Here is a 27,576-nt window from a genome sequence, read left to right as displayed (position 1 = left end):
TGCCTAGCTCAAACAATAATTCGTTATATTTACTTGATTAGAGTTTTGGCGATAACAATTTAGGCTTGTCGAATAGCTTGCCAACTCGAATTGAGACTACCACCTCACTTTCTTTGCCTCCTATAATCCGAGTCTACCCGTGAGACCCGGTCAAATGTAACTCAAACTATTACAGAATAGAATAACAGCTTTACTACGTAGAAAGATCACGTCAACGTCGAGGCAATAGTCACAATAGCGGTTAACAACAGTTAACTCTCTAGGCTATAAAGTTACAATCTCTAAATATCTAAAGTTCGTTCTCTGCGTGACTGCCTAATCGCGTCGAGCAAGTGCGACGGTGAAGACATCGTGCCATTTAACGGGTTAAGAAATGACGCGCAGCCGCGACAGCTGCACCGTGAAGGTCTTGTGGAAATTCCAATAAATTGTAGCTCCATTACGGTGACGTTCTGAAGAAAATGGATGCGGCCAATTTTATTTTCGTTTTGCCATCCAATTTGAGACCACAACATTTTTAGAGTGCAGTTCCCATTAAACTTTCAGTTGCAAGGAACTTATAATTTCAGTACTCGAAAAACGTCTTTTACTACTCGACTCGAATCATTAAAATTAATGCGAGTACTCGAATCATTGTGCCCAGCTCTACCTATAGGCAAGGTAACCTATTACAGGTCGCCGTGTCCCAGTCCGCCATTAACAAATGGTCAACTGAGCAAGTGAGCATGAGGTGCTAATATTTCTAGTTTCCCGAACAAGATTATACTCTACTTCAGTGGTTCTCAACCTTTTTGGCTTCGCGGACCCCCTTTTGACCGTCATGGACCCTCGCGCACACCCTCAAGTCTTAGTTCAAATTTAGCTCAATTATGGTGCAACTGTCATCTGTCTTTTAAAAATATGAACTGAAGGCTTGTATTAAACAGCAAAAAATAATTTTATTGAAAAAAACATCATAATCGTTATGTAGAAATTGGATAGATTTATATTATTTCAAAGCTAATTTTGCAGCTGTATTTCTTGAAGTACTTGTACCATGGTCGTGTCTTGAAACTGCGCGTCTTCGAATTGATATGAACGAGTGCCGAAAATCCAATCTCATAAAGATAGATGGCGGCGAATGAAATATTAACGCGTAACGTTTCCGACGACACTTTTGGTTTGATCACAACATTTATGGCACAAAAATGAAGGAACATATTTTTAATGAACATAACACGTTCAACCTAGTCATTTTTATCTAACATCTCATATTGAAATTATTCTGGAATAGTGGTTATGTATATAACATGATATAATGGATTTCGTGGTGAGGTTTCAATTCCTTCATTGGGACAAATTAGGGAAAATACTTGATGATTTTTTATTTCAAACGACTGTTCACTAATCTGATGAGACTGACAACTTCAAATAGAAAAGGTTTCACAAACATTACGATGTCATCCTGATTGACCTTACTATCTCCATATTTTTATTTTTTCCACAAACCTCAACAAAACGTCTCTAAACTGCAATATGTTCGTGTCAGGTTATTGACAATATGACAATGAAAATGAATTTGCATAGTAGGACTTTTCATGTCAGACGATTATTCTGACGATGTGAGTCATGAGGTTTTAGCAGTTGTGGAACGAAACTGCGTCATGTATTCCCTAATTTGAAAAAAATACAAATCAGGTTATCAATCATTTTGCAGATTTAGAGGTCTCGCGGACCCCTAAAATTGCTTCTCGGACCCCCGGTTGAGAACCACTGGTCTACATCCTAAACTGATTTTCAAACTTACCAGCCCTATCTGTGACAACGAATCTAACCAGCGAGACCGGCCGTTTAGCCATAGCCTTGTAATATAATATAATGGCTATGGTGTAACCGCATTATCTACGACTGCCAGTAGTTTTGTACTCTAATATGTAGTATGTACCATAATACTGAAATTGGTACTAGGGTCAACCAGTTCCGTGGACCTAGCCTTGTCTCGCGAACGAGGTTGAATCAGGTCAAATCACCACGACAATGATATCAGTCCAGAGATTATCAAAGTAGTCAATAAAGTTACTCAAGTACGAGTAGAAGTACTTCTACCATAAGCAACCTAAAACTACTTGAAGTAGAAGTAGAATTGACTGACTTTAAATCTACTCAAGTAAGTATGTGGTTTTGAAATCGATCCTAATTCGTTCACATGGATAGTCAAAAGGTGCAAATTGGGCTATGCGAAAGATGCAGAGCTCGATTCATATTGATGCATACAAGGAGGCATCCAATTCTCGGCAGCATAAGCATTCGTCCGCATCAAGGGATGAAGATGATAGTATTGATATGGAAATGCGATACCAATCCTCTGTTTTCTCGAACAGCACGTTTTAGAAAATATGCGGGTATGGCGACATCCTCCATATTATAAGGCCTGTAGTTTAGTCGAGCAGCAATACGGAGTTGTATCGAATACGGTGTACACACTTTGCGCGATTAGTAAACGCTATTAAAAGATATGGTGGATCATACATCATAAACATGCCATACTGTGCAGCTTTATTTCCTGAAATTAAAGGCATTACTATACTTGCTTTTATACTTCGACATGTATGTTTTCCAGGCAGAAGAACTGAAACTAATTAGAACTCAAAGTATGATAATGGGAATTAAAAGAGAAATATGAATACTACTTCTAAAAGCGTATTATGTACTTCATGTCTTTAGTCTAGAAAGGCTCAAAGGCGGTATGCTAAAACAGGTCTAAAGCCAAAAAAGTCAGAGTCCACTTTTCCAGATTAGGACAGGCCATGGACTGGTAGATTAAGATATGCCAAGTAAATGCTAGATTTCGAAACATCAGTTTCAACCGTTGTGATGGGCCATATATACTGTGAAGAGATATTTCATATGGGCGACAATGCGGTGTGAATGGAGCCACGCAACCCGCTACATAAATTATATTCACCAATGCTTTCGTGAGATCATATTTGTCGCTCCATATCCACTGTGCGCGAAGCGCGACGAAGATTCTGGGCTTTACTCAACTTTTAGGTAAATTAAATGTCGATACTCCGTCAAAACAGCCCTGAAATTCCTCAGGCTATCTTCCTGATTGGAGGATTAATCTACTTCTACTTGACAAACTGAAAATAGCGAAAAGTGAGTAATTAGATCACAAAATATTAGAAAGTAGAAGTAGAAGTAGCGTGAAATCAGATCTACTTGAGTAAGTACCAAAGTAGCAGGAAACTACTACTACTAGTAGTCATGGAACTGTGGAGGCTCGGTGCCTTTATTAGGATGTCACTCATGACGAATTGTCTTATCACAAGACCCCAAGGACCCCATCCGCACCCATCATTGAATTACCGCTTGGAGCAGTGGTTCCCAACCCTTTCATCTCATGGTTCCCGTTGACCGAAATTTGAGCCAAAATGCCCCTTAGGAGAATTGAAACCGATGATTAAAAAAGGTAATTTTTCCCGCGCAAGCACCTGTTGAGTGAGGCATAAGACGGGCGCTACAGGGTGTTTGTTTCAAGCAGGGCCGTAGCAGCACTTTGTCTATCTACAAAAAAAAATGGTCTTGGTCCCAATCGACACAAATTCCGGAGGGCTTCGCTCCACAGACTAACCATACTTGCATTGATACATACAATTCACTATGACTCAAACACATGCACAGCAGACACACCTATTCCGCAGCGAACTGAGTCCGGAATCACGCGATTCGTAGATGTTGCCATGTTAGGTAATGGCGAACGCAAAACTTATCCATTTAGGTTTGTCTGCTTACCATGCACCAATCGCTAATAAAACTGCTGTTAAAATCAGTATGCATAAATTTACTGGTCGCGCGAAATGTTTCAAAAGTTTATGTATGAATTTGATGGTCAATAATATTGGTAGCCTACTAGGGATGGTGTGAACGTGAGGTTCACGTTCGCGTTCTGTGTGTGAACCACAGAAATTTAAAGGTTCACCTTCACAAACGAACCTTGGTAGGTTCTGCATTGTGAACCTTTTTCATATATTACAATTTTACTTCATTATAACATCTTTGGTTGAAATTTATTGCATTTCAACTGCGGGCTACTCTATGCATGGCGCTGGCAGCATAAAAAATCAACACTAAACCAGCATGCACCTTGACAATCTCAGAAATTTTACTTGCTTTGTTACAAATGTTGGGTCGAAATATCCAGCTTTCCGTTCGTGAATATTTAGCGACTCTCTGCTGTGAGCTTGACCCGCAATCACACAACATCAGGAGAGAAATACACTACATGTAGGTAGTCAGCAAATGATGCTTATTCAACCAATCAATGAATTGATATGTTTATTGTATCATAAAAACCAAATCCGTGCGATTGCGGTGTTGGGTAATGCCGTGTAACTTGTTGATGGGGTATTATCGATAGCGAGTATAGAAACTCGTTTTACACTCCGCTCAATATCAACGTAGCCGAGGCCTGAGATATTCGTAGGCCGCGACGTAGCAGTTCTCAGACGCCGAATACATTGTCCGGTCTGGTCTATACACCGTTAAGGCGTAAGCTTATATTTACTTGCAAATCCTCGTCGAAATTGTTGGCAAAGCGGCGGAAGATCTTGATTTTATGGGATTATTATATCATTTGATTGCCCCAGTTGATACATTCAGCATTTTGGCATTATGTGGGGCGAGTCGTGGATAGGTATCGTGGCTATCACTTCACTGAAATGTAGGGTTGGAATTAGCAATATGACGTCACGTGATGTCATGAGGTTCACGTTCGCGTTGACACAGAACCTTTCAAAAAAGTTCGCGTTCACACGAACCTGAACCTTTCGGAGGTTCGCACCATCCCTAATTGGTACTTCCATATATAGCATTACAAAAGAAATAGAGGCATTCGCCCAATGGCTTATGAATATAGCACAAGAAATTAGTTCGTCACTTTCGGTTTCGGCAAGATTGCACTACGTTTAGCATGCTCTTTCTCGCTCGCTCAGTGAGTTGTGTAACCGGGACCGAAACCACATTTTTTCAGGCCCTTCCCGCCCAAATAAACAATGATTTTGAGCCCACCATAGGGTAAGCTAATTGGGCTTGCTATATGAATCTGGTTTTTATATGCATCTGGTCGTTAAATGTTTTGAATGAATTCTGTCAATAATATTGGTTGTTCCATATATTACTATAGTTACTACTCTCCGCCCACATGACCAGAGTTAGCGGTAGAGCTGGTGGAGGATGATGAGTTCGAAAATATGGGGAGCGTAATCGTACATCGTTAAGTCATGTTCATGTCCCGCCGATAAGATTGTTTATCAGCCTTATGCCGGTGCGCACCACGGAGCTTTATAAACATCCCACATCCAGGGGTTACCAATCTTTTGTGGTCGCGACTCCATCTGCAATTTGAAAATGTTCTTAGGCCCAGATCAAAATTTGACGAGCTGATTACTAAAAGAAGTCAGCACCTTTGCCCAGACTGACTCACGGGCTATTTTGGAAGCGGATTACGTTCAACATATTCGCGAACCCCAGAATGAAGGCAAACGACCCCCACGTTTGGAACCACTATCCTTGAATAAAGCATTTAAACGGCCTTAACGATCTCTAGGAATATACCGTTCTCCTGTAAATGCGATTACAATTAGGCTAATTCCAGTAAATGAAGGTTGTTTATATTTATATTTTATGGCAGTTTTTTCGAGGGTGGTAGTCCCCATATTGAAACCAATAAATGTGACAGTAAGTAGCGCGCAGCGCGAAGAAAAATATCATGCATCAGCACAAATATTCCCAAAATTAATGTTTTTATGTTGATTTACGAAAAAATTATGAGCCTACATCAAGTCTACAAAATTCCGGACATTTGGCATATTATAAAAATTCCTCCCGGACGCTAGTTTGAACAGTGAAATTCCGTACATATCCGGGAAATTCCGGACGTATGGCAACCCTAAAATAAGTGCGAAGCAATCAATGTAATCCAACTGCATCATATGTTGTTTTATTTCTACCTACAGACCATGGAAAATGTCAGCATCGGGTGCAATTTGGGTGCTTGAAGAAGACCGGAGATTGCCAAACGTTATATCAAGATTGAATTCGGGAGATGTTAAGGTTTGACCATCCGTTGTGACTTGTGAGGAGGAATTCGGAGATCAGTCTACAATATAGGCCGATATTCCGTGATCGACCGGGAATATCCTTCATGGGTCAACAAATACAGCCTACCAACAGAATATCCAACAAATATTCACGTTTATGATACTATATTTCGAGAGTATCCTAAAGACTCTCTCTATCTCTCGTGATACTACACCATAACTACATTATGGTCGGAGCTTTCAATTGCAATTCCAGAGTTATGAATCTCGAATTGCTTCAGCTACAGAACTGCTTGGGATCATTGTAGAGTCTGTCAGACATGGGGTAATCGTGATTACAGGGCAAGTTTGTGAAACTTTTTTACAGCTTTCCGGAGACTCCTAAATGCTCAGAATTCATGCAATATGATGTTTGTCGGAATTTTATATTGGAACTTTTTCTCTTTTGTCATGCAACTTTTTACTGCAACTTTTATCAAGTATTTAGCAAATTGCAAAGCATGCTTTGAAACTAGTTCTGTGTACGGTACACTCTTTGATATGCTTACAAAGACCTATGCGATGGGTCATAGCTGTATCCCAATGTTATATATTGCAATGGCTTGCAAGCTAGAACTTCAAAAACCCAGACAAGCACGACAGTGCCGGTATTATAACTAGATCGCTTGATTTATTCACTGTCGTTTAAAGGTAAGATCATTTCCCATTTCATGGACGCCCAGGCGAGACCGCCGAAAATTACATTTTCACTGGGTCACCTTTTCAGGGTTGTTATTATTATTATTATTATGATTCACATCAGTGGTGCTTATAGCCTTGTTTAGGGCTTTGTGCTCCACGACATTACAAGTTATACAGTACAATGAATGCATTTTTTCGTCTCTGTCACGCTCGCTTCATCATCGCCTCTTTTTGCTGCCGATTTGTAGCTCGGCCCACTGTGACTGGGCTTTTCAAGTCACTGCGACTGCAGTGAGGTCGGCGATGAGGAGCTCATATAACCTCCGATACGTAGAAGTTAGTCCGAACCGGGATTCGAACCACTGCCATTGGTGTCGTGACGCTGGCACTTATTGATTGGGTATTGATTTTGTTAAACTCGCCAACACTCAGCCTTGATGCAATGCCCTGGATCAGGTTTGCAGACCTGGGGGGGTTTCGGGTTTGGCATTTGACATGTTTTATGGGTTTATCACTTTGCTGTTTGGCTTTTTCCGCATTGCATTCTTTCCTTGTCGTACGGGCAAAAATGTAATTTCCGGCGGTATCGCCTGGGCGTCCGTGTAGGAAGGTTCTAAATTTGACATCTTTGCACGAGCTGACAGCGAAATGCTCTCACATAGGTTTCAAACCCAAAGAACAGAAAAGTGTGTGCATGATCGATTGAATAGCAACGAAAGAAACCAAAAAAGCAGATACCCTACAAATCTGAACCTGTTGGGTTATACAACAGAACCTTTCGAGTATCTCATACCCTAATACAGCGGTTTTCAACCTTTTTCATCTCGTGGACTCATTTGGCCGAAATTTGAGCCACAATTCCTTTTCTCTTCGGTTCGCATTTGTACCGCGGGGATCAGATTTCAAGGGCAGGGCTATTCGTTGCCTTCGTTTCGGAGCCGCATAGTCATAGTCGACGGTTTCGGTAAACATGTGTCGGTAAATTTGGATTCTAGGTGTTATTACAGTCGATTTTTCTAGGAGCACGCTTCGCGGAGTCACAGGTTTAGCGAAACGTTTATATCGTGATGTGTCCTAGCGCGGATATGCATGTGCCTATTGGTCCCGCACTAGCCTACTGAGCAACTCTAGACTGATGCATCTCTACCACCTCAAGCGATACTAAGAAAATACCTTTCGCTCTTTGGCTAGTAAATATAGCACAATGAATTAGTTCATCACTTTCCGTTTTGGCAACATTGCACCAAATTTAGCATGTTTTTTTCGCTCGGGTTGCTGTTCACTAAAAATGAAGCAAGTTGACTTGCGACCTCTTTCACTTGAATTGATGACGTTGGAATGTTTTGTCACCTGAAAAATGTTGACTTGAATACAAAATAAATACTTTCACTAAAGCCGTTTGCCCGCTTAGGAGGAATTTGGTGGCGAGGCCGTTGCGGGCCCAACTAAATTGTCTCGCGAACGGCACTTTCAGCACATCTGAACTAGATTAAAAAATAAGAGGTTATATTTATGTAATCTATGTAATGAGATTTCAAACAGCATTTGAACATACTTCCACAAAAAAAAACAAGTGAAAAGGAGCATACGTTCGGAAATAACTAGTTCACTATACTTGACAGCTCGAACTTGAAATATTTGGTAAACACGTTACAATTCCCCTAAAAATTAAAAAATTCCCCTCACAGTGGGAATTCTGTCATACCGTTTATGAGGCCATCACTACATTCCAGACGCCAGTATCTCGCAGCAGGATAATAATCACCAATCTGCCTAGTTTCAAATAGTAACGTATGTGTGGATGTTTGGTTATGCTTTGTTAAACGCAGTTCGACCATTGCTGCTTGAACTTGTCAAATGAAACGTTACGATTTCCTCATCGAAGCATTAAAACCAACTGCTGATGATATAAGTCATCACCGAGCCGTTCTTTGCCGTTACTCATAACGACCGATTTCAATATACGTATTAAGCGGATTGCAGGCATGCCTTGATGTTCACTCTTATTCTCATGTCGCCCTACTTGAAAGTGCACCAATCGTTATTTCGCTATTCTTTACTACACATTTGAACCTGCCGCCATAGCTATCCGCTTATACACCACATTAGCGTGGGTTGTAGCTACAATGAGGACCGTAACAGCACCCTCAAACGTTGGTCTTGGGCCCCAAAGGGTGATCAATCAAACTTCTGGCGGCGAAGTCCCCCAAAAAACTTTCGTGAGATGCACATACGAATTGCGATTTCTTCATGGGCGCATCATTTCCGTCTATGGGTGAACCGGCTGGAATTTGTATTGTGGGGCTCAGATTAGGAGGATTGGACTAATCGCTGCGCCCATCCAGCGTGGCTATGGACAATGGGCACATACACAAAGTTTCAGCCAAGGTCTTTGTTTGGTAGCACACTTCATGGAGTCACATACTGGCCGAAACTGCATATGTGTCGGTATGTCGTGGGGCTGTAATTGCAGGCACCGAAATGCCTATTTCCAGGATTTATGCATATTTTTTTTCTTAATGGGGAGAGGTACACATTTCAAACATCAAGATATCTAGCGGCACTAAATTGTGCAGAAAAATTTCAAGTTAATTAAATCTCTGGAAAATACTCTATAATTTATGTAAATTTACGAGATAATTTTGTGTCCCCTTCGAGTGTCCCCACCCAATGAGGGTTTGAGGTGTGGCAATTACGGCCTTGGCTACAATGCAAATCATTTGGTGCGAGAAATCGTCAGCTATAAATTTAAGCAATGGGAATATTATTACGTAAGAAGCATAATGACGTCTCATCTAAAAAGACTGTTGCTCTCTCATGAAGCATTTTCATCGCAATCGTTATATTGTCTTCCAATATGTCTTTCAAGTTGCGAAATAAATGTAATCGCGAGTAATCGTCATTACTTTTCCAATGTAATAGTAATCCACTACTTCCTGATTTTGCTGTAATCGTAATCGTAATCGAGTGATTTCGAAGTAATCGTAATAGCAATCGATCACATTCATGAAGTAATCATCCCATGTATGGAGTCAGTTATTTTCAGTGCTTCATTCTTGCTGGTGCGTAGGATTCGACCATCCCCATTGTCTATACGGGCCTTATAATGGTATCAACTTTCAGACGCAGTCCGCCGAGGTTCAAAGAGAGTTCAGAGATTTGCCGCTTCCGCGTTCGGAACCGTCGTTAGTCGCAAGAGCCCGAACAGCACAAACGCCCGGACGTTACTCGTTCGGAGGCAAAAGCGGAACAGATTCATCTGGCGAGCATATAATGATAAGCTACCAATGGGATTTTCAAAAACTTGTGATAAAAGTAAGATTGCGTTAGGCACACAGCAGCCTGTAAATCCTAATGAACTCAACAATTCGCACACTGCGCCAATTATTGCTACAGTGCCGGCACACATTCGTAATATATCACGAAAATATAACATACGGAACATTTGCACATAAAATAACTAGATTTCACGACGCTCTTTCGGTCGATCTAATGTTCTAACATAGTCAACCACATATTGCATCAATTGTGGCCCTGTAAGTGACTACGCATATCTATAGTTCTTCTTCGCCTCTGCATTGTATCACTGTAACATTATCCAAGGCTAAAGCGACCATGCGCCACTTCTTCCGAGACCAATGACAGGTGGAGTTCAGTGCAGAGGAGAGAGGATCCCACCACCGGACGCCCCGATCATCGTAATCGATAGCGGCACCTGAAGCTTATACAAATTGCTTCTTTGAACGCATCTTTGTTCGTCTCCAAACCGAATACTGAAGACCTATTCAAGATTGATTGTGCTGATCCTCTGTGAAGCATGTATTGTTCCCGAAACAGTTGGTCATACAGTGATATATTTTAAAAAATATGACTTTTACCGCACATTCCATGCCGACGCATACATGAAGCTCAACATACCTCTCACGTTGAATAATCTACTGACTGCCGCAATTATTTACCCGGTAGCTGAGTTTATCATTTCATATGAAAAACATATCAATGATTATAATTGTTTTCACTTACTCATTCGCACAGAAATCAAATAATAGAGAAAGATATTATTCTCCGGGCGCACAAGGCCGGCAACGGTAGGACAATAGGCTGTGTGTCTTCTACGAAATGATAATGAGGGCCACATCTCAAGAGTACGCGAAAAAAGGCTTTCCACCCTTAATCTCAGCACTAAGCGCGATGTGACACCGTAATGTCCTTAATAATGTCCTTAAAGTGTTAAAAATCAATTGAGAATCATGGCAAGCCATTATTAAACCCCTCTTAAGTTACTTATGGGCGATAAAGATTTCTTTTAATTATTTATTTTTTTTAATTAGCGGCTTTTTGGGGAGATTTCCCACAAGAGTTGAACTTCAGCATTTCAACACATGTTATTACCAGAGGTGGTCAGTAACGAAGTACTTCTACTTTTTCGAAGTGCTCAAGTAGTTTGCTCTACTTCTGGTGCTTATTTAAGTAGATCTGATTTTCGCTACTTCTACTTCATAATATTTTGTTATCTACTTACTTACTTTTCTCTATTTCCAGTATGTCAAGTGGAAGTAGTTTAATCCTTTAATCAGAAAGATAGCCTGAGGAGTTGCGGGGCTGTTTTCACGGAGTATCAACATTTAATTTTCATAAAAGTTGAGTAAGGCCCAGAATTTTCGCCGTGCTCCGCACTCTGTGGATACGGAGTAGCCAGTATGATTTCACAAAAGTAACGGTGAATATAATTTAGGTAGCGGGTTGGCATGGTTCTGTTCACACTGCATTGTTGCCTTTCGCCCATATGAAATATTTCATCACAGTATACATGGCTCATCATAACGTTTGGAACTGATGTTTCGCCAATCTAGCATTTACGTATCATATCGTAATCGAGTAGTCCATGGCGTGTCCTATCTGGAAAAGTGGACTCTGACTTTTTTTAGTTTTAGAGCTGTTTTAGCATACCACCTTTGAAAATTTCTAGACTAAAGACATGAAGTACATTTTCCGCTTTTAGAAGTAGTATTTATATTTCACTTTCAATTCCCAGTATCATACAGTCTCGATAACACACATGCTAAAGTATAAAAGCAAATGTAGTAATGTCTTTAATCTCCAGAAATAAGGCTACACAATATGGCATTTTCACGATCCACCATATTTTTTATTAACGTTATATCGCGCAAAGTGTTTACACCGTATCCTATACAACTTCTATGCATTGCTCTTCGACTAAACTACGTGCCTTATAATATGGGGGATTGCACGATATCATGATATTTTCTAACACGTGCTGTTCGATTAAACAGAGGATTAGTATCGCATTTCCATATCAATACTGTCATGTTCATCCCATGATGCGGATGAATGCTTATGCTGTCGAAAATGGAATACCTTCTGGTATGCATCAATATGAATCAAGCTCGGCACCTTTCGCATATAGCTAAATTTGCACCTTTTAATAATCCATGCGAACGAATTACGATCGTTTTCATACTTACTTGAGTAGATTTAAAGTCTGTCGATTCTACTTCTACTTCAAGGAGTTTTAGGTTGCTTATGGAAGAAGTACTTCTACTCGTACTTGAGTAGATTTTTTTCGTCGCTACTTCTACTTGAGTAGCTTTCTTGACTACTTTGACCAACTCTGGTTATTACACACCTTTATTGGTAACAATATAGTTCACAGATTTTCATAATTTTCCTTACTATAAAAGAATGGTACAAACGAAACTGTGGTGATAGGCTATTTATAGTAATATACGACAATGATGTGGATCCAATCATTGACATTTAACATATTATTCAGTTAGCGAATAAGTTGGAAAGTGTGGGATACCGAGTTTGGATCGATATCAAGTCGATGAGTGGATCAACAATAGAGGTATGTATTATGCTGGTATTTGGCTTGCCTCGTGAGTGTACAAGTACATCATGAGACTAGACAAATTGCAGCTGTTTGTCGCGTAGGCCTACCTGACTTAAAATTATGACGCGAATACGTTTCTGCGCGTTAGCCAAATGTTGTAACTTTGACGTCACAGTACCGCTCAAATATGTTCTTGCTCCCGCCATGTTTATTGTGTGTCAATATAAACGACTCTGGACCAGGGGTCGGCAATCCCTGGCCCCTAAGATGATGATTTCTTAAGGCATGCAAAAAAGATTTGATGCGCACGACATATTATAACCATTAACCATGTTTGTTGCAAAAAGTGAAACAGCAGTTTTAAAAATGAAGAGAGGTCGAAGGTGACCGAAAATTATAAGCTAGAGTCTTTTAGGCAGACTTTGCCCATCTCGAAGTTATTTTCTCCGCTTCGCGCGATTTAGTGGAACCCGATTTCTTGAATTTATTTTATGAAGATAAGTATATAAAAAAATAAATAAAAATATGTGTAATATACGGAAATGAGTTTCCAACTGTATGAGCAATTATGAGGCCGTTGTGATGTTTTAGACTAGGGGTGGGCACACTGCAGCCAGTGGGAACGTAACTATAGGAGCCGGCAAAGTTTTCATGATCAAGTCATATCATCGTAACAACAATAATTGCTTGCAATAAATTAAGCAAATTTTGCGTGCACCCAGTGCTTCCCAAACTTTTTCAGTTCGCTACCCACTTTTAATGCAATGTTTCATTGAGCGACCCACCATGATATTATGAGCATACGAATGAAGACGTAATTGGACGTACAATGAGTCGTGTGAGCAACGAGTTAAATTAGACGCCCACGAGTGAAATTGCGCGACAATTTGAGAATACGAGAATATCAAGCAGACAAGTGATTACGAAAGAGAAAGCGAGTATCCATTATCTAATCAGTAATTCGTCTTTTACGTCCCAGTCTAGCTTGCGTCGCGGCAATTGATGGCAGATTACATTAATCGGGCTGGATTGCATTTTCCATAAACGTACACAAATCCTTCGGAGGACGGAATATTTCTCCTTTTAAGGCATACACAATAAACACACTGTCCAATTTTGCGCTCTAATCAAAATGACTGTCTCGAAAATCAAGCTCATGAATTATTGCGAGGACGGAACGTGACTTACGGCACTTATATGGACACGAAAAAATTTAATTTAGAGGAGGAGAACGGATATTCGCCCGTATATTAGCTAGAAGATAAGGTGCCTGGCGTATTCGGCAAATTGAATAGAAAACTGTAATATTTGAAAACAGCTTCGTGACCAGTAGCTTCGTAAACCACAAGCTGGGAAGCATAAACAACAGCGTTTGTGCGGTAGCGACCAAAATGTATACCCTTCGCGACCCATAATTTAAGATCCCCCGACGTAACCGTTGCCATTGCCAACTTCAGATAAGCGGTTGGTGGTATTCCTTGCTTGAAACGATAAATATGACAAAACTTAAAAAATGTTTGCACGCCAGTTGGTATAATATTTTAACATTGACATATGTTGGCACCCAGCATACAAAAGGTTGCCGAATCCTGCTCTAGACAGTGAGACCATGTTTTGCGATTGACAGAGGCAAACCCACCTTGTTTAGGACCTAACTGCCTTCGAAAATGGTCAACAGTTAATTTGAGGTGTTGTTGATATCGGCGCTTTCTATCGCGAAGTAATAAACTTCTTGATAACACATTCCTAATATAGCTCAAATACCTATGCATACGAAAATCCATTCGCTCTTGTGGACTAATACATATATAGCATTGTCTGTATCTCTTGTCGTTTATAGGGCATGGCTGATGCTGTCGAGAAGTCGGCGATCGTATTAATGTGCATGTCGAGAACATACAAGGACAGTCCCAATTGCAGAACCGAGGCGGGATACGCGTTTAAACTCGGGAAAACTCTCATTCCGATAATAGTGGAAAGAGGCTACGAGTCTGATGGTTGGCTTGGTATGAAGATCCCTACTTACACGATTGCACAACAGGATTTGTGATTACCCGATGGTACAATTAATGAAATCCCAATTGTATACATTGCCATCGCGCAGATTGGATGGAGGTTTTGAGAAATATTTGTACTATAGAGTCTGAACGAGAAGTGGATAGCATATTATGGCCATGAGGTTCCTTAGGGGGAAATTAGAACGAAACCGGAAAAAAATCGGAGTCATTGAAACGATTTCACTATTTTAACTCCACGCGTTAATTGGCAACACTTCAATATTGAAATTCCGATGTTTTCAAGAACATCAGTAGATATGACCTTTCGGCCACTATATTGCCGCGCTCATGTACAAATAGAGAATAAACTTAACAGCATTAACTAAACTTGTAACAAATTCAAGCATGGCGGCCCTCTCTAGTTCAGCGGTTCTCAACCTTTTTTGACACGCGCCCCCCTTGGCGATGGTCAAAAAAATTGCGCACCCCTGACCCCCTTGCATTTATCGTCATGTCAAAAAGAGCACATCATCTGATACATAGGTGGGCAACCTTTTTGCTAATCATGGCCGCATTTCGATTACTTATGTAGCCTAAGGCCGCATTCCAGGGCATAGCCGCAATGAACGATCTGGACGCCAAATACCTATAGTATATACCTATGGTCCATATCCATTCCGGGTGAACTCCGGACTATTCTACTATTCACAACGGCCTATTGTACGCACCGAAATCGCGAGTGGCAATAGTTGTTGGGAGTGGATATGGCCGCGAATGAATTGTTATTTCTTGACGATTCCCATTCCGGCTCAGATTAAGAAGGGCGTTACTGCATTAAAATCGAAAAATGCAGTCTTGTTGAATTGCGCGGAGCGCGAAGAAAATTTCTAGATTATTTAAAATCTTTCGAAAATTCGGGAGTGAATTTGTAATTGCAATTTGCATGTCCAAGGCCGCCAACACATACTAATTGAATTAGGCGTCGACGGCCGCACAAATTCCCTTCTACGGCCGCAGGTTACCCACCCCTGATCTAATAGTATACATAAGGTATATCTTACGCCAATTTTGAATCCGCATTCCAGTTGTTGAGTCTTTTACATTGCTGACAAATTTCCCCAAACTTGTTTGAAAATAACAAAAAATAACAGCGAACAGGACATCAATTAATTTCAAGGTAGGTGGCACTGAGACTAATCCTGATGCTGGTATAGTGACTACAGAGAGCACGGCGTCGTTCTGTCCTGCCATGCTAAATTTGATCAGTTTTGGAAATGAATTGAATTGTGTTGATTTATAGCCGAATTGAGGGCGAAACCGGGCAACCTTTTGCATCTAAGTCTGTCTTAGGCAGTGCAGTTCGCCAACTATTAACAACAGCTACCGAGCGCACCGAGATTTAGGCTACTGCCAAAGCTATAAGTAATGAATGACTTGCACGTAGGAATTGTTCTAAATCTTCAAAGAATATCAAAAATTTGCTCAAACGAAGTTGAAGTCAACCTATCCTCCGTTGAGCGCGACTGCTGTAGTTAGAGTTTGGCAAGCTTTCTAGAATACGAAATAAGTTTAATCTTCAACAATCGTCTTTTCAGAATGGTTGTGAAACACATGTTTAGTCACAATTTATACAGACATTGTCAATTTCTCGCGCCCCCCGTGAGAGGCTCCCGGTGATGTCATATTTGGTGATATACGACTGTTGATATACAATTTTTTTTTACAATTCCAAGCGAGGAAAGTTAAAGTTGACGTCAGCGTTTAGTAGGCCTATTCTCTTTTCATTCTGATTAGAAGAAGGTCAACCTCACACAACGTACATACTTCCTCGGAAACAGTTGGTCTGGTACATCATCGACTAAAAACTCACACATTGTCTCGTTCCTCCAAACCCGGGTAAACTAGGGGCCGTAGAGAGATAGTGTTAGGATCAAGTCACTACCTTCTAGTCACGAGTCATTTCGAGTCATTGCACATTTTGACTCGAGTCAAGTCAAGTCAATCGATTTTCAAAAGTGACTCGAGTCAAGTCAAGTCACTCGATTTTTGGAGGTGACTAGAGTTAATTCAAGTCAAGTCACGAGTCAAGTCACATTTCAAGTCAAGTTGCCTTTTCGAAGTATGTATGAGGCATGATTACGTCATTGCAATTTGCTAGCTGTCTAAAATACAGTTGGAGTAGCCATTGATTCCGAACCGATGAACGAATATAGAGTTAAATATCCACGCAAGAAGGCGCTGTATCGCTCGCATATACGTAGAACTGTTAAATTACGTAATTGCATAGCCCCAGTTTATAGTTACCAACCAAAATAGAGAAACGAATTGATAAGATGCAATACATTACCCGTTTACAAATAGATATGATACCATTCGCGACTGCGCCGATGGTTGAGGACTATATAAACTATATTCGACTTCAATTTCAATAAAACAAGCGGTTTGGTTAAGGTAAGAACAGAGAACAGAAATAAAAAAATTTGCTATTTTATTACTTGACCACTAGAGTTACGACAACGTAAGCTGTAAGCTTTGATCACTTCATTTCAATTTAATTGTGAGAGCAATCGAGGCTCGGTGAAACGCACGGTCATTGAATGATTGGTCGCTCTCACGGGTTACACAAGCGTTTCGCGAACAATCCGAATATATGCAAGATAGAGTGATTTTTATCGACACCGATTATTTGATGACTTGAAATTGACTCGTGAATTTTGCTCCGAGTCGCGAGTCAATCCACATTTCTGATACGCCGAGTCAAGTCAAGTCAAGTCATTTTAGCAAAGTGACTCGAGTCAAGTCAAGTCATGCGAAAACGGCGACTCGAGACATCCCAACACTGGAGAGATGTGATCTGGAATTCATGGGTCACAAACTGATTCCATTGTCACTAGACTAGAAATAGTCGCTATATCCAGGAGGCTTTGGTTTCGTGAAATGGAAAAGTAGCACGGAAATTTCTCTTAAAGTTTATTTTCAATGAAGGATTTTATGCAGGGCTATTGCAAGGAACGAAGATGTGTTTCGATTTCAGTGACTTAGCAGAGTTCAAAACGGCTTTCACAAAGCTAACAAAAGAAATTGGAACCAGATCTAATATAGCATCAAAACCAATAGTGAGTATTTATCTTATTTCGTGTGTTCTTGCTTATGATATTCATTGTATTTTGACTGCATTTTACATTTACATTTTACACCAGGCCGGTATTTCGTGTGTATAACCATCATCACATTAACCCTACGTATAAATGATTAAAAAATAATAATACAAAAGAAAATTTACAAAATCTATAAATTTACGGAATAAAACACAAATTGTTAGTCCGATTCCTTCCACCAACGTCTGTAATTTTGACTAGAACTCTGGGCTCGACGCCCCAAAATTTATATTAATATTAATAGCGACTCCGATTCGCGGCTCAATTTTACTAATTTCGGCTCGGCTCTTGACCGAATGAAACTGCGATTCTGACCCTGCCTCCATCTGCTCGTTTGAAACAAACTGTGTATACTTGAATATTTCATGAATGAACTCCAAAACTATTGCTCACGAATTCTGAAAATCGGAATCACGAGAATCAGACTCCGACTCTTGACCCCGCGACAAAAGTAGAAATCTAGCTTGACTTAGATCCAAGTGCTCGTTACAGCATCTTGATTCGGTTTTTCACACATGGCGCACGCAAATAATAACCAGTGTTATTGCCTTTCTGTAGGAGGAGCCTATTATTCCCGCCAAACAGCCTGACCTCGCACATCCGGCGGGTTCCCTTATAAAGAATTGGACGTCCAATGAAGTCAAAGAGTGGATCTCGATCAACAACGTTCATATGTGAGATATGAGAACTCCCATTATCATTTCTTCATTAGACCCCCGAAATTTGGTGTTCTGGTGTCATCTTGGGACCAAGTGGTTGCTAACTGGCACGCTATCTCAGTAGGGTTTAAGACAATATCAGGATGTTGGGACCGTTGGCGTGCTCCATACAGCATAATTTCAGATTTCTACTCACGCACTCATCAGACTCGTGAGTGGACATTATACATGCGGAATTCATGTCGTAGTTCTAACCAGGGCTTTGGAGCAGCCGTAAATTTGCATTGTTCCAGCTCCGGCTCCGGAGTTTTATTCTATCATGCATTAGCTCCGGCACCAGCTCTGGATCCACATTAATACCACTGCTCCGGCTCTGGCTCTGAAAACAATCGATGGTGTCTGTCTGTATAAGGCAGTGGTCGGGAACCTTTTTTGTCCGAAGAGCCATATTGGCCCTATTTTTTACATCTTAACTGCCGAAGAGCCATATATGCCAATCAACTGTTACGTCACAATTGAAAATTAGTGACGTCATGGTAGCACTAATTCGATCTGACTACATGGGATTGCTCGTGTGCGTCATATTTTCTCTGTAAAAACTGGTATTTATTGTTCCAAAATAAAGTTTGAAACGAGAGGTAAGGCACAGACAGGCTATGCAAGCCTCACCATTGATAACGCAATTCATCGTAAGTAGCTTGGAATTTATTATAACTGATTTTAATCGAATGTGACTGTCACACTGATTCCAAAAATCTAAATACTTATCGACTTCTCAATTCTTAAAGTCTTCGGCGGTATAACATAACGTCGCGCTACAGGCATATATTTGACCGCCTGCACTACACAGAGCTATATACTTACCAATCAAGAACGTGGATGGCTATGGCGTTGTTTGTAATTCGAGTTTGTAATTGTGAATGTCCAATCCACACCAGTTCATTTCGCGCCGTGGATCAGGAAGACAATGTGCATTTGAAAGCTGCGTTTTGAAATGGGCGCCGCCATGCTCTTTGATTAATCAACGTATCGCACAATGCAAGATTTCGAGTCGGGTACACAGAATTCGCAAGTGATATTGACCGACGGCGTGACAGTAACTTAAATTAGATAATTTTGAAATGAGGGGCTCGAGCCCCTAAACCTGAAGATGGCATTTTCTTTACCTCTCAAAGACATGTTTATACTGCCACGAGAATAATTATTCTGGCCGTGATGAAAATTTACCAACAAGTCGCTGCAATATTGATCAATTCAGCACAAAAATAAATATTTGGCAAAGAGCCATATCTTATACCAAAAAGAGCCATATATGGCTCGCGAGCCATAGGTTCCCGACCACTGATATAAGGGGTGGTCAACTCGCGACCTGCGGGCCATATGTGGCCCGTGAGAAGGTTTTGAGTAGCCCGCGAGCTAATTTCCCACTATATTATGAAAATTCTGTTATATTATCGAAATTGAATTGCTCAGATTGTGAACTTGCAGGGCCAACCAAAATTATGAATAGTCTGGCCGCGGCACTTGGGATGTTGATGACTAAAATATCAGTTTCGACGCATTGTCAGATCCAGGGTCGAGTCACATTTTTAGTAAATCGTCCTACATTACAATAAATTAAAATAGTAGTAAATTTTTTTTTCACGCTTGGCGTGTTTAATTGTCACAAGATTTCTTTCTTTGTAGCCTACTCCACTAGAAAATGAAACGTACTTTACTATCACTCCATGCCATTGCTGTGAACAGCATTAAAATTCTGATGCGGCGTTTTAACACTGGTACTGTACTCGTTAACATCAAGCCATACAGCTCAATTCAATTTTAAATGTGCGATTATTATTCAACTGTAACTGTAGTAAGAGCAATATGGGCAGATATAACGACGTGATCAATAGAAATTCGATTTGTACCAAATGGCCAATGGTTTTACGTTCGATATTGGTGCACTCGTTACAAGTCCATCCTGTGTCGATCAAGTTTATCTGAATACAATATTTTTCCGGTTGAAAGAAATCGAATAATCGAATTCAACATTGCGCCATCCACATTGCGACATGCCCATAACGAATTAAACTATGCAGTATCCACATTGCACATTCACAAGTCACAGTGCGCGAAAATCCAAGAATACTAGAGTATCAAGCAGACATCAAGAATGAATTAACGAAACAGATGATTACAAATTGGAAATCGCGTATCAAATCAGTAATTTGTCTCCAACATAAAATACCATGGGGTTTTGGGCTACTCTTCTGCCATCCCCTATTTACGCTCGAAAATCCTTACTGGAGTGAATGACGATGATGCGCAGTAATGAATTCCAATTAGCGTGCATAATTGCATACTCATTAACACTGTCCAATTTCGCGGCCCGATTAAAGAACTATCACAAAAGAACGAGTATTTGCTCATCCGATTCATAGCAACGATAAGATGGAATTTCTCGGCTCGTGCTCGTCATATCGACATGTCCAACGAAATCACGTTTTTATCGTCTTTCCTATTTCGCGTAATACATAGTGATCATCATTTTCGAACCGTATACAATTGGCCAACAAGGTTGTGCTGATGATGAAATTGCGGGTATGCCGAATAGGGCTCTTCAAAAATGACTTTTTTTTTCTCAAAGCGTACTGGCTACTTGATAAACTTGTTCGGTTACCTAATTTAAGCCTACACACAAAATTTGGTTCAATTCCAGCCAGTAACCGCTTTGCTACAGGAGAAGAAAGTTTCTATTTATTATATAAAAATAAATAATGAAAAATTTGAAAATTTTCTGTTCACTCCATGAAAGTGTTAGGCTTTAGGTTGGTGTTAGGTATATATATTGGTAAATCTGACTCGAAAGGATCAACATAAGAACTACGGCTGTACAACCGACGCATATTGTGTCTCTTTTGAGTAGTTTGGGCTTGGAATAAGCCCACATTCGGCATGTTTTCGTGCTCGATTTGAACAGAGGAAAACAATTGTTTCGCAGGAAGAATTTGTCTTCGTTTGACGGCGAAATCCTCTTGTTTTTGAAGAATCTAAAAGACACCGCGCCAGAGTTTTATTACAGATTTTTACACGACCGGATGGGCGTGACCGAGCTTCGCAGCTTCATGAATCTAAACAATGCTTTGGAAGCATTAATATAGAGTGACTCTGTAAGAGAGTCGGCGTAAAATGTCATGTCTTCCTTTCTAGCATATGAGCAATGAGCATATACAATTGGAGATGGGAAGTGTCTGTTGGAGTGATAGAACTGCACTTTATGCCTTTCCACTTGCTATTTCTACTTTACTCTTACAATTATCATATTCATTGCACATCGTTGTCGAAAATGTGCTGTATTAAAAGTGAAATTTCCCACCGATTACTTATTCAGTAACCCTCTATATACGTTGTAGAATAATTAGCGTTAGCGTTTAATTGAGACGATTAGTGGCGTCAGTTTTTTCGCTTTCCATCGTAATATATCATAGCTGCCCCACCTCATTAATCCTGCTGGAAGGAAAGGCAGCCATTGATTACAATAAGTACATACGTTAGCAATGGTTCTCGAACTTTTCAACAAAATTCCCTTTGGATATTTTAACCTGACTCGTGGTCCCTTACAAAAGCCAACAGAAAACATCAAGTGGGAGTTTATGGTGTCAATGTGGCGGGTGCAGTTGATTTTATTTAATAACTCAGCACCAAAATATGCTACTTTATGTTGAATAACGATATAATTTTGTTGCCCGGAGGTTTTTACATTACAAAGATCTGTTTTTTTTTCTGGATTATGTGAATGTCATGGAAATTGCTTCGTGGTGCTAAAAATCGCCTCGTGGACTCCAAAAGGACCGCGTAACTCAGTTTGAGAATCAACTGCTGTAGATGCCAGATGGTAGCAGAATATCACGAATTCCAGACCGCGCAGCAGAGTCAAGGAAAACAGAATCAGCCTTCGTGATACCAAATTGTAAGCGAGGTGCATCTTCACTTGGGCATGGTCATTGGCAAGGCATAGTTATTATTGGAATTTCGTATACCAGATGCCAAAACAGCCAAAAAATAAAATTTCGAATATGAAAAAAATAAGGCTTTTCGAAAAAGTAGATTTTTAATATAAATGCCTACTAGAATGGAAAGGAGAGTTCGTCTAAACCGACAAAATAATAATGTAAAACAAAATGTTTAAACTGCGAGGTACGTGAAATCTTTGCAGGTACACGGATTAGCATCACGGGGTTCATGAAAGTCCAATGAAAGTCTTGGGTCGATGCCAAAAATTCTAATTATCTCAATTTACCCATAGTACATCTCGCGAATGGATTCCGACGCCGTACTATAACATTGATTTTCAATCCACAATACCTGGATTTTTTGGTGATGCTATTAAGAGTTGGTGAATGATAAGATGTGTGTTTTGACAGGCGTTTGATTTCCCAGTAATAAATACAATGATTGTATACTACGCATACTTATGATTTTTGTTGAGCTAGTTGGTATTGATTCTGTAGGTGTGAAAACAGCGGCGCGGAATGTCTTAATAATCCGATGCGGGTGAAAGTTGGCGTCGGAAATATTCAGGTTACGTTCGAATCAACAGATCGCGTTAAAAGGGATTTCTCAAAGGATTAGAGTTGTACCGAATTAACACATTCAGATACGAATCAACTTAAGTTGTGTAGTGAGTTTCATTTCAAGCTGACAAATTAACACATTGATTGAATATTCCCATGATTCTTATCACACAACTAAAGTCAACCACTATTCCAGAGGTGTGAAAACACTGACATAGCGATCGTCAGAAAGTGTCAAATTGTTGGTTTTCGAAGCACCGTCTGCGACGGTTCTGTTATTCGTCACTATTACTCAATACGTGTTATTCTTATTTTATCTCCCTAGTGAAATACGGCTCCGTGGTAAATTAATTATCAAAACAAAACATTACCTTGTGAGCGATCGGTATGTCTGCAACATCAAACCACGAGAGATGGCTATGTCTGAGACGTTACCTTGTTAGTGGTTGCAGGATTTGGCAAACAATTTCACAACTTTTTTGAAGTGTTAGTTTGCGAGCGCGGTTATTGTTGGTATTCGAATTGCCGTCTACGCCGGCTGTGTGACAAACTAATTACCAAAATATTACCTTGCGAGTGATTCCTACCTCTGTAACACCAAACCATGAGATATTTTGCAAACTAATTCACACCTTTTTCCTGAAAGTACGACATGCCCCGTAGCCTATATATACCTGTGAGTACGACATGGCACAGCAGCCATAAGAATAACAATATATCGAAGTCGCAATCACCGTAAACGTTATTATTAGCTTGAAATGTTCATATGTAAGAATTTGGAATAAGCACATTATGTAAGGATCAATCACGTGATCAATATACTTGATATTCATCTCCTCATCACAACGGCCCATGCCTGAAACTACGACACACCAACACAACACGTCGTTTTCAATACGACACACCAACGCAGCCTATAACTGATAGTACGACACACCAACGCATCCACAAGAAACCATTGTCATTAGGGGGGTCTGAAAGTACGAATCACCAACACGAGTTTTCAATACGAATCACCAACACTCGTTTTCAATACGAATCACCAGCGGGCCCATAAGACCCCATGCAAAAAAAAAACGTTAGTGTGCCAGCTATCATATATTCTCTGATTGACGTTACGTCCTTCCGCGACGACGTTCACCTCACGAGTGAGAAAAGTCGATTTTTAATATAAGTGCCTAGGCCTATTAGATTGGGAAGGAGAGTACGTATAAAGCGACAAAATAATAATAATGTAAAACAAAATGCTTAAACTGCGATATCCGTGAAATCTTTGCGAGTCCACGGACTAGCATCACGGGGTTCATGAAAGGCCAATGAAAGTCTTGGGTCGATGCCAAAAAGTCGAGTAATTAAATCTGAATTAACGGCCAATCTGTTGATTGATCAGTCCAGAGATTAGGAAGTATAGATGGTCCTATTTATAGTCCTAATTGAAATGCAAATTCTAAGTAAGTCGTTTTGCTAACAAAACCGTTCCCGTAGAAGTAGAAGTAGTCAAAAAAACAAAACCAATTGAGAAAGTAATGCAAGTAGCATCAGCCTACTTGAGTACCTCGAAAAAGTAGAAGTACTTCGTTATTGGCAAGTGACCAGCTCTGCTTATGACTCGATCTAGATATACACCGTGGTATGTTTGGTGAATTGAGACGTTTATTTGCGTGGAAAGTAGTACGAATTCACGACTTGAATTAAACTATGCGATTTCCTATTATTATTATTATTATTGTTGTAGTCTTAATACACGTAATCTGTAGTCCGAGATGTAAATTCCACGATTGCGATGCCCGATAAAGGGTTTCGAGGCTAGCCGCACTAAGGGATGGTGTGAACCTCTGAAAGGTTCTGGTGCGTGTGAACGCGAACCTTTTTGAAAGGTTCTGTGCGAAGGCGAACGTTAACCTATGGCGTCACATGACGTCATATTCCCAATTCCAACTCTAAATTTCCGTAAAGCAGTGGCGGCTCGTCCTGTAGGGCAACTGGGGAATTGCCCCACCTAAAATTCTGATCAATAACAATTATTTACCATTTATAGACGCACAGCAATCAATATATACCGAAATCACAGCGAAAACCGCATTCTTCTTGTGCTTTCGCTTGTAAATGCCCATATATAGCGAAGTCTCTGCGAAAATCGAATTCTCTTCTGTAGCGCTCATAACAAGCTTTCACTGTCTGTTCTCTCAAAGCCGCGCACAATAAAGGAACGGTGATTTACTCTCTCCTATTCAAAAAATTACCGAGCAAGTGGAGCAACCTTGCCTTTTTGCCCCTAAGGTGTGATGTAACAATGGCATCTATATCTGAACTCGGTTACCGTCATATGCATTGAGTCGACCTTTGCTGGTATATGTCGTTTTAGACGGTGTTTCGTAACATGATAAGTCTTGAAACTTGGTATGCTATGTCGCGATGGTGGTATTCAACACTGCTCCAAGTTTCAGGGTTGCTACTTGAAGTTTAGGGTAGTAATTTCGTTTCCAAAGTTTAATGTGTGCTGATCCGCCATATCGCAAACATATTTTACTCAAAAATGGGTATTGGTCTCCATTGATTTTGACAATGTTATACATACCGAGATCGGTCATGATATTTGGCATAGTAAATCTTAATACTAGTATCGAACGCTGTACCAAGTTTTAAGTTTATCACTGAACTATGTGGGTGGTAATTCCGTTTCTTAAGTCAAGTGAGAGCTGACTCGCCATTTATCGCTAACACATTTTACGCAAAACCGGTAGTGGTCTCTATTGATTTTAACGATGCTCCATACCTAGATCGGCCATGAGCTTTTGGAAGGTATGTCTTATTTTAGTATTGAATGCTGTGCCAAGTCCCGAGGTTTAACACTCAACTATTAGGGCAGTAATTTAGTTATCGAGGTCGAGCATGGTAGAGATTTACGCTGAACTGACACATTGGCCTAACTACCGCATTGCGGCATTGCGGATTTCACGCAAAAGCCGGTGTTGGTACGTGCTAATTTTAACTGTGTTTCATACTGAGATAGGTGATGAGATGATGATCTCATGAAGCAGTTTACTGAGATTCTCGGTTTGCATTCAAATATTTACTTTATTTTAAATTCTCCAATGTCAATTTCACCGTGAAATTGTGGCCTTCGAGCCATTTGCTTACAACCCCATGTCAAGCGCGATAGCTAGTTCGTTTTCGATGAAGGCTAACAGCTGATCACTTGATCAGCGTATACCTCAATACAATTTACGCAAAATTAGGTGTTTTTACGCAAGACTCGCCCCTTTTCTGCATGGAAATTGTCCATTGATCTAATTGTACGCGGAAGGAAAGCGCACTCTCACCTTTTTTGCCAACGTATTCGATAAAAATGAAAGGCTGACCGCTGACGTATAAGCGAGAATAAGGACGCTTTGTTATAAACTTTGACACTGCTAGTGCCAGGGTCAGTGTCTCTATAGTTTGACCGAAATTGGGTATTGTGATGTGAAGCATGTGGTCTACTGCCAACGGTGTCTCGATATTACCAAATGGTCGACATTGCTCGGCTAGGGAAGCGAGTGGCGCGGTGTGCTAAGCAACACCAATGGTTGTTGGTTCGAGTCTCGGCTCTACCATGTTTCTATGTGTCGGAGGTATATATGAGCTCCTCATCGCCGACCTCAATGCGATTGCAGTGACTTAAAAAGCCCAGAAAATACAGTGAGTCGAGCTTGATAGTCGGCAGCAAAGATCCGATGAATGAATGCGTATGGAAGAGAGGGAGATACTAATTCATGGAAGAGAAAGAGAGCAAGAAAAGTCGACATGAAAAATGAATTGAACTGTTGAAATTGCCATTGTGCCATAGTCGTGGAGCTCTAAGGCTATAAGCACCATTGTCTTATGTTATCAATACAATACATACAATATACATTGCTCACGATTCTCAACGCTCTCATTCTGGGTATTCCAGATTTCAATGAATTAGTCATTGAACATTTTGCAACTATGAAATCACGCCGCGCGCGTAAATACGTAAGCCTTGTCAACTATGCCTAATATCTATACCCCATGCAAACTGCGTGTGACCACCACGAGGTCATATTTTCACGTAGGAATACACTATTGTGACGTCATTTAGACAATTAAAATCGCGTACACCCCTTGCCTCACCACCCGATATTGTCACGAGCCGCCGCTGCCGTAAAGTAATACAGTGGTGACTCGAACCACATTATGCCATAATTCATAAGTCACAACGTCACCTATTGTATCAACTGGAACCATCACATATGCTGCAATAATTCCACAAAATTAATATCTTCCGTCGCTTTAGACAGATTCGATTTTTTATGCTACAATAGGGATATCAAATCAAGTTAGATAGTACGCCTGATAGATTTTTACATTAGACATCAATGTATTCTTCATATCAATTTCATTGATGTAAATAATTGATTATTGAATAAGCACAATTGGTTGACTTCCCACATGCAGTGTGTTTAGTTCTTGCTATTCTGTGATATCGCGCAACGCTCACACCAAAAAGTCACGAGTTATTGTTCACAAGCAAAAAGCTGAATATTACGAGCTAGCTTTTGAGCAAATAATTTTTGAAATTGACAAGGTG

The 27,576-nt window shown here is 40.3% G+C and overlaps 1 protein-coding gene across 1 annotated transcript in view; it reads left to right on the top strand.

Moving 5' to 3' along the window:
• Window positions 1–22,593, top strand: part of LOC145458665 (uncharacterized) — a 41,122-nt gene extending 18,529 nt beyond the window's left edge. Inside the window, exons 10-16 of the mRNA XM_080337109.1 lie at window positions 5,997–6,093; window positions 9,885–10,076; window positions 12,556–12,630; window positions 14,456–14,621; window positions 17,610–17,728; window positions 18,329–18,444; window positions 21,413–22,593. Coding sequence (XP_080193235.1) covers window positions 5,997–6,093; window positions 9,885–10,076; window positions 12,556–12,630; window positions 14,456–14,621; window positions 17,610–17,728; window positions 18,329–18,444; window positions 21,413–21,572 — 925 coding nt within the window. The 3' untranslated portion in view covers window positions 21,573–22,593. The remainder of the gene's footprint in view (window positions 1–5,996; window positions 6,094–9,884; window positions 10,077–12,555; window positions 12,631–14,455; window positions 14,622–17,609; window positions 17,729–18,328; window positions 18,445–21,412) is intronic.
• The last annotated feature ends 4,983 nt before the right edge of the window (window positions 22,594–27,576 follow it).

Source organism: Botryllus schlosseri, chromosome 16 (genome assembly GCF_051294905.1).
Source record: "Botryllus schlosseri isolate E-star chromosome 16, Bs_hap1, whole genome shotgun sequence".
Lineage (NCBI taxonomy): Eukaryota > Metazoa > Chordata > Ascidiacea > Stolidobranchia > Styelidae > Botryllus > Botryllus schlosseri.
This window is presented reverse-complemented; position numbering and strand designations above follow the sequence as displayed.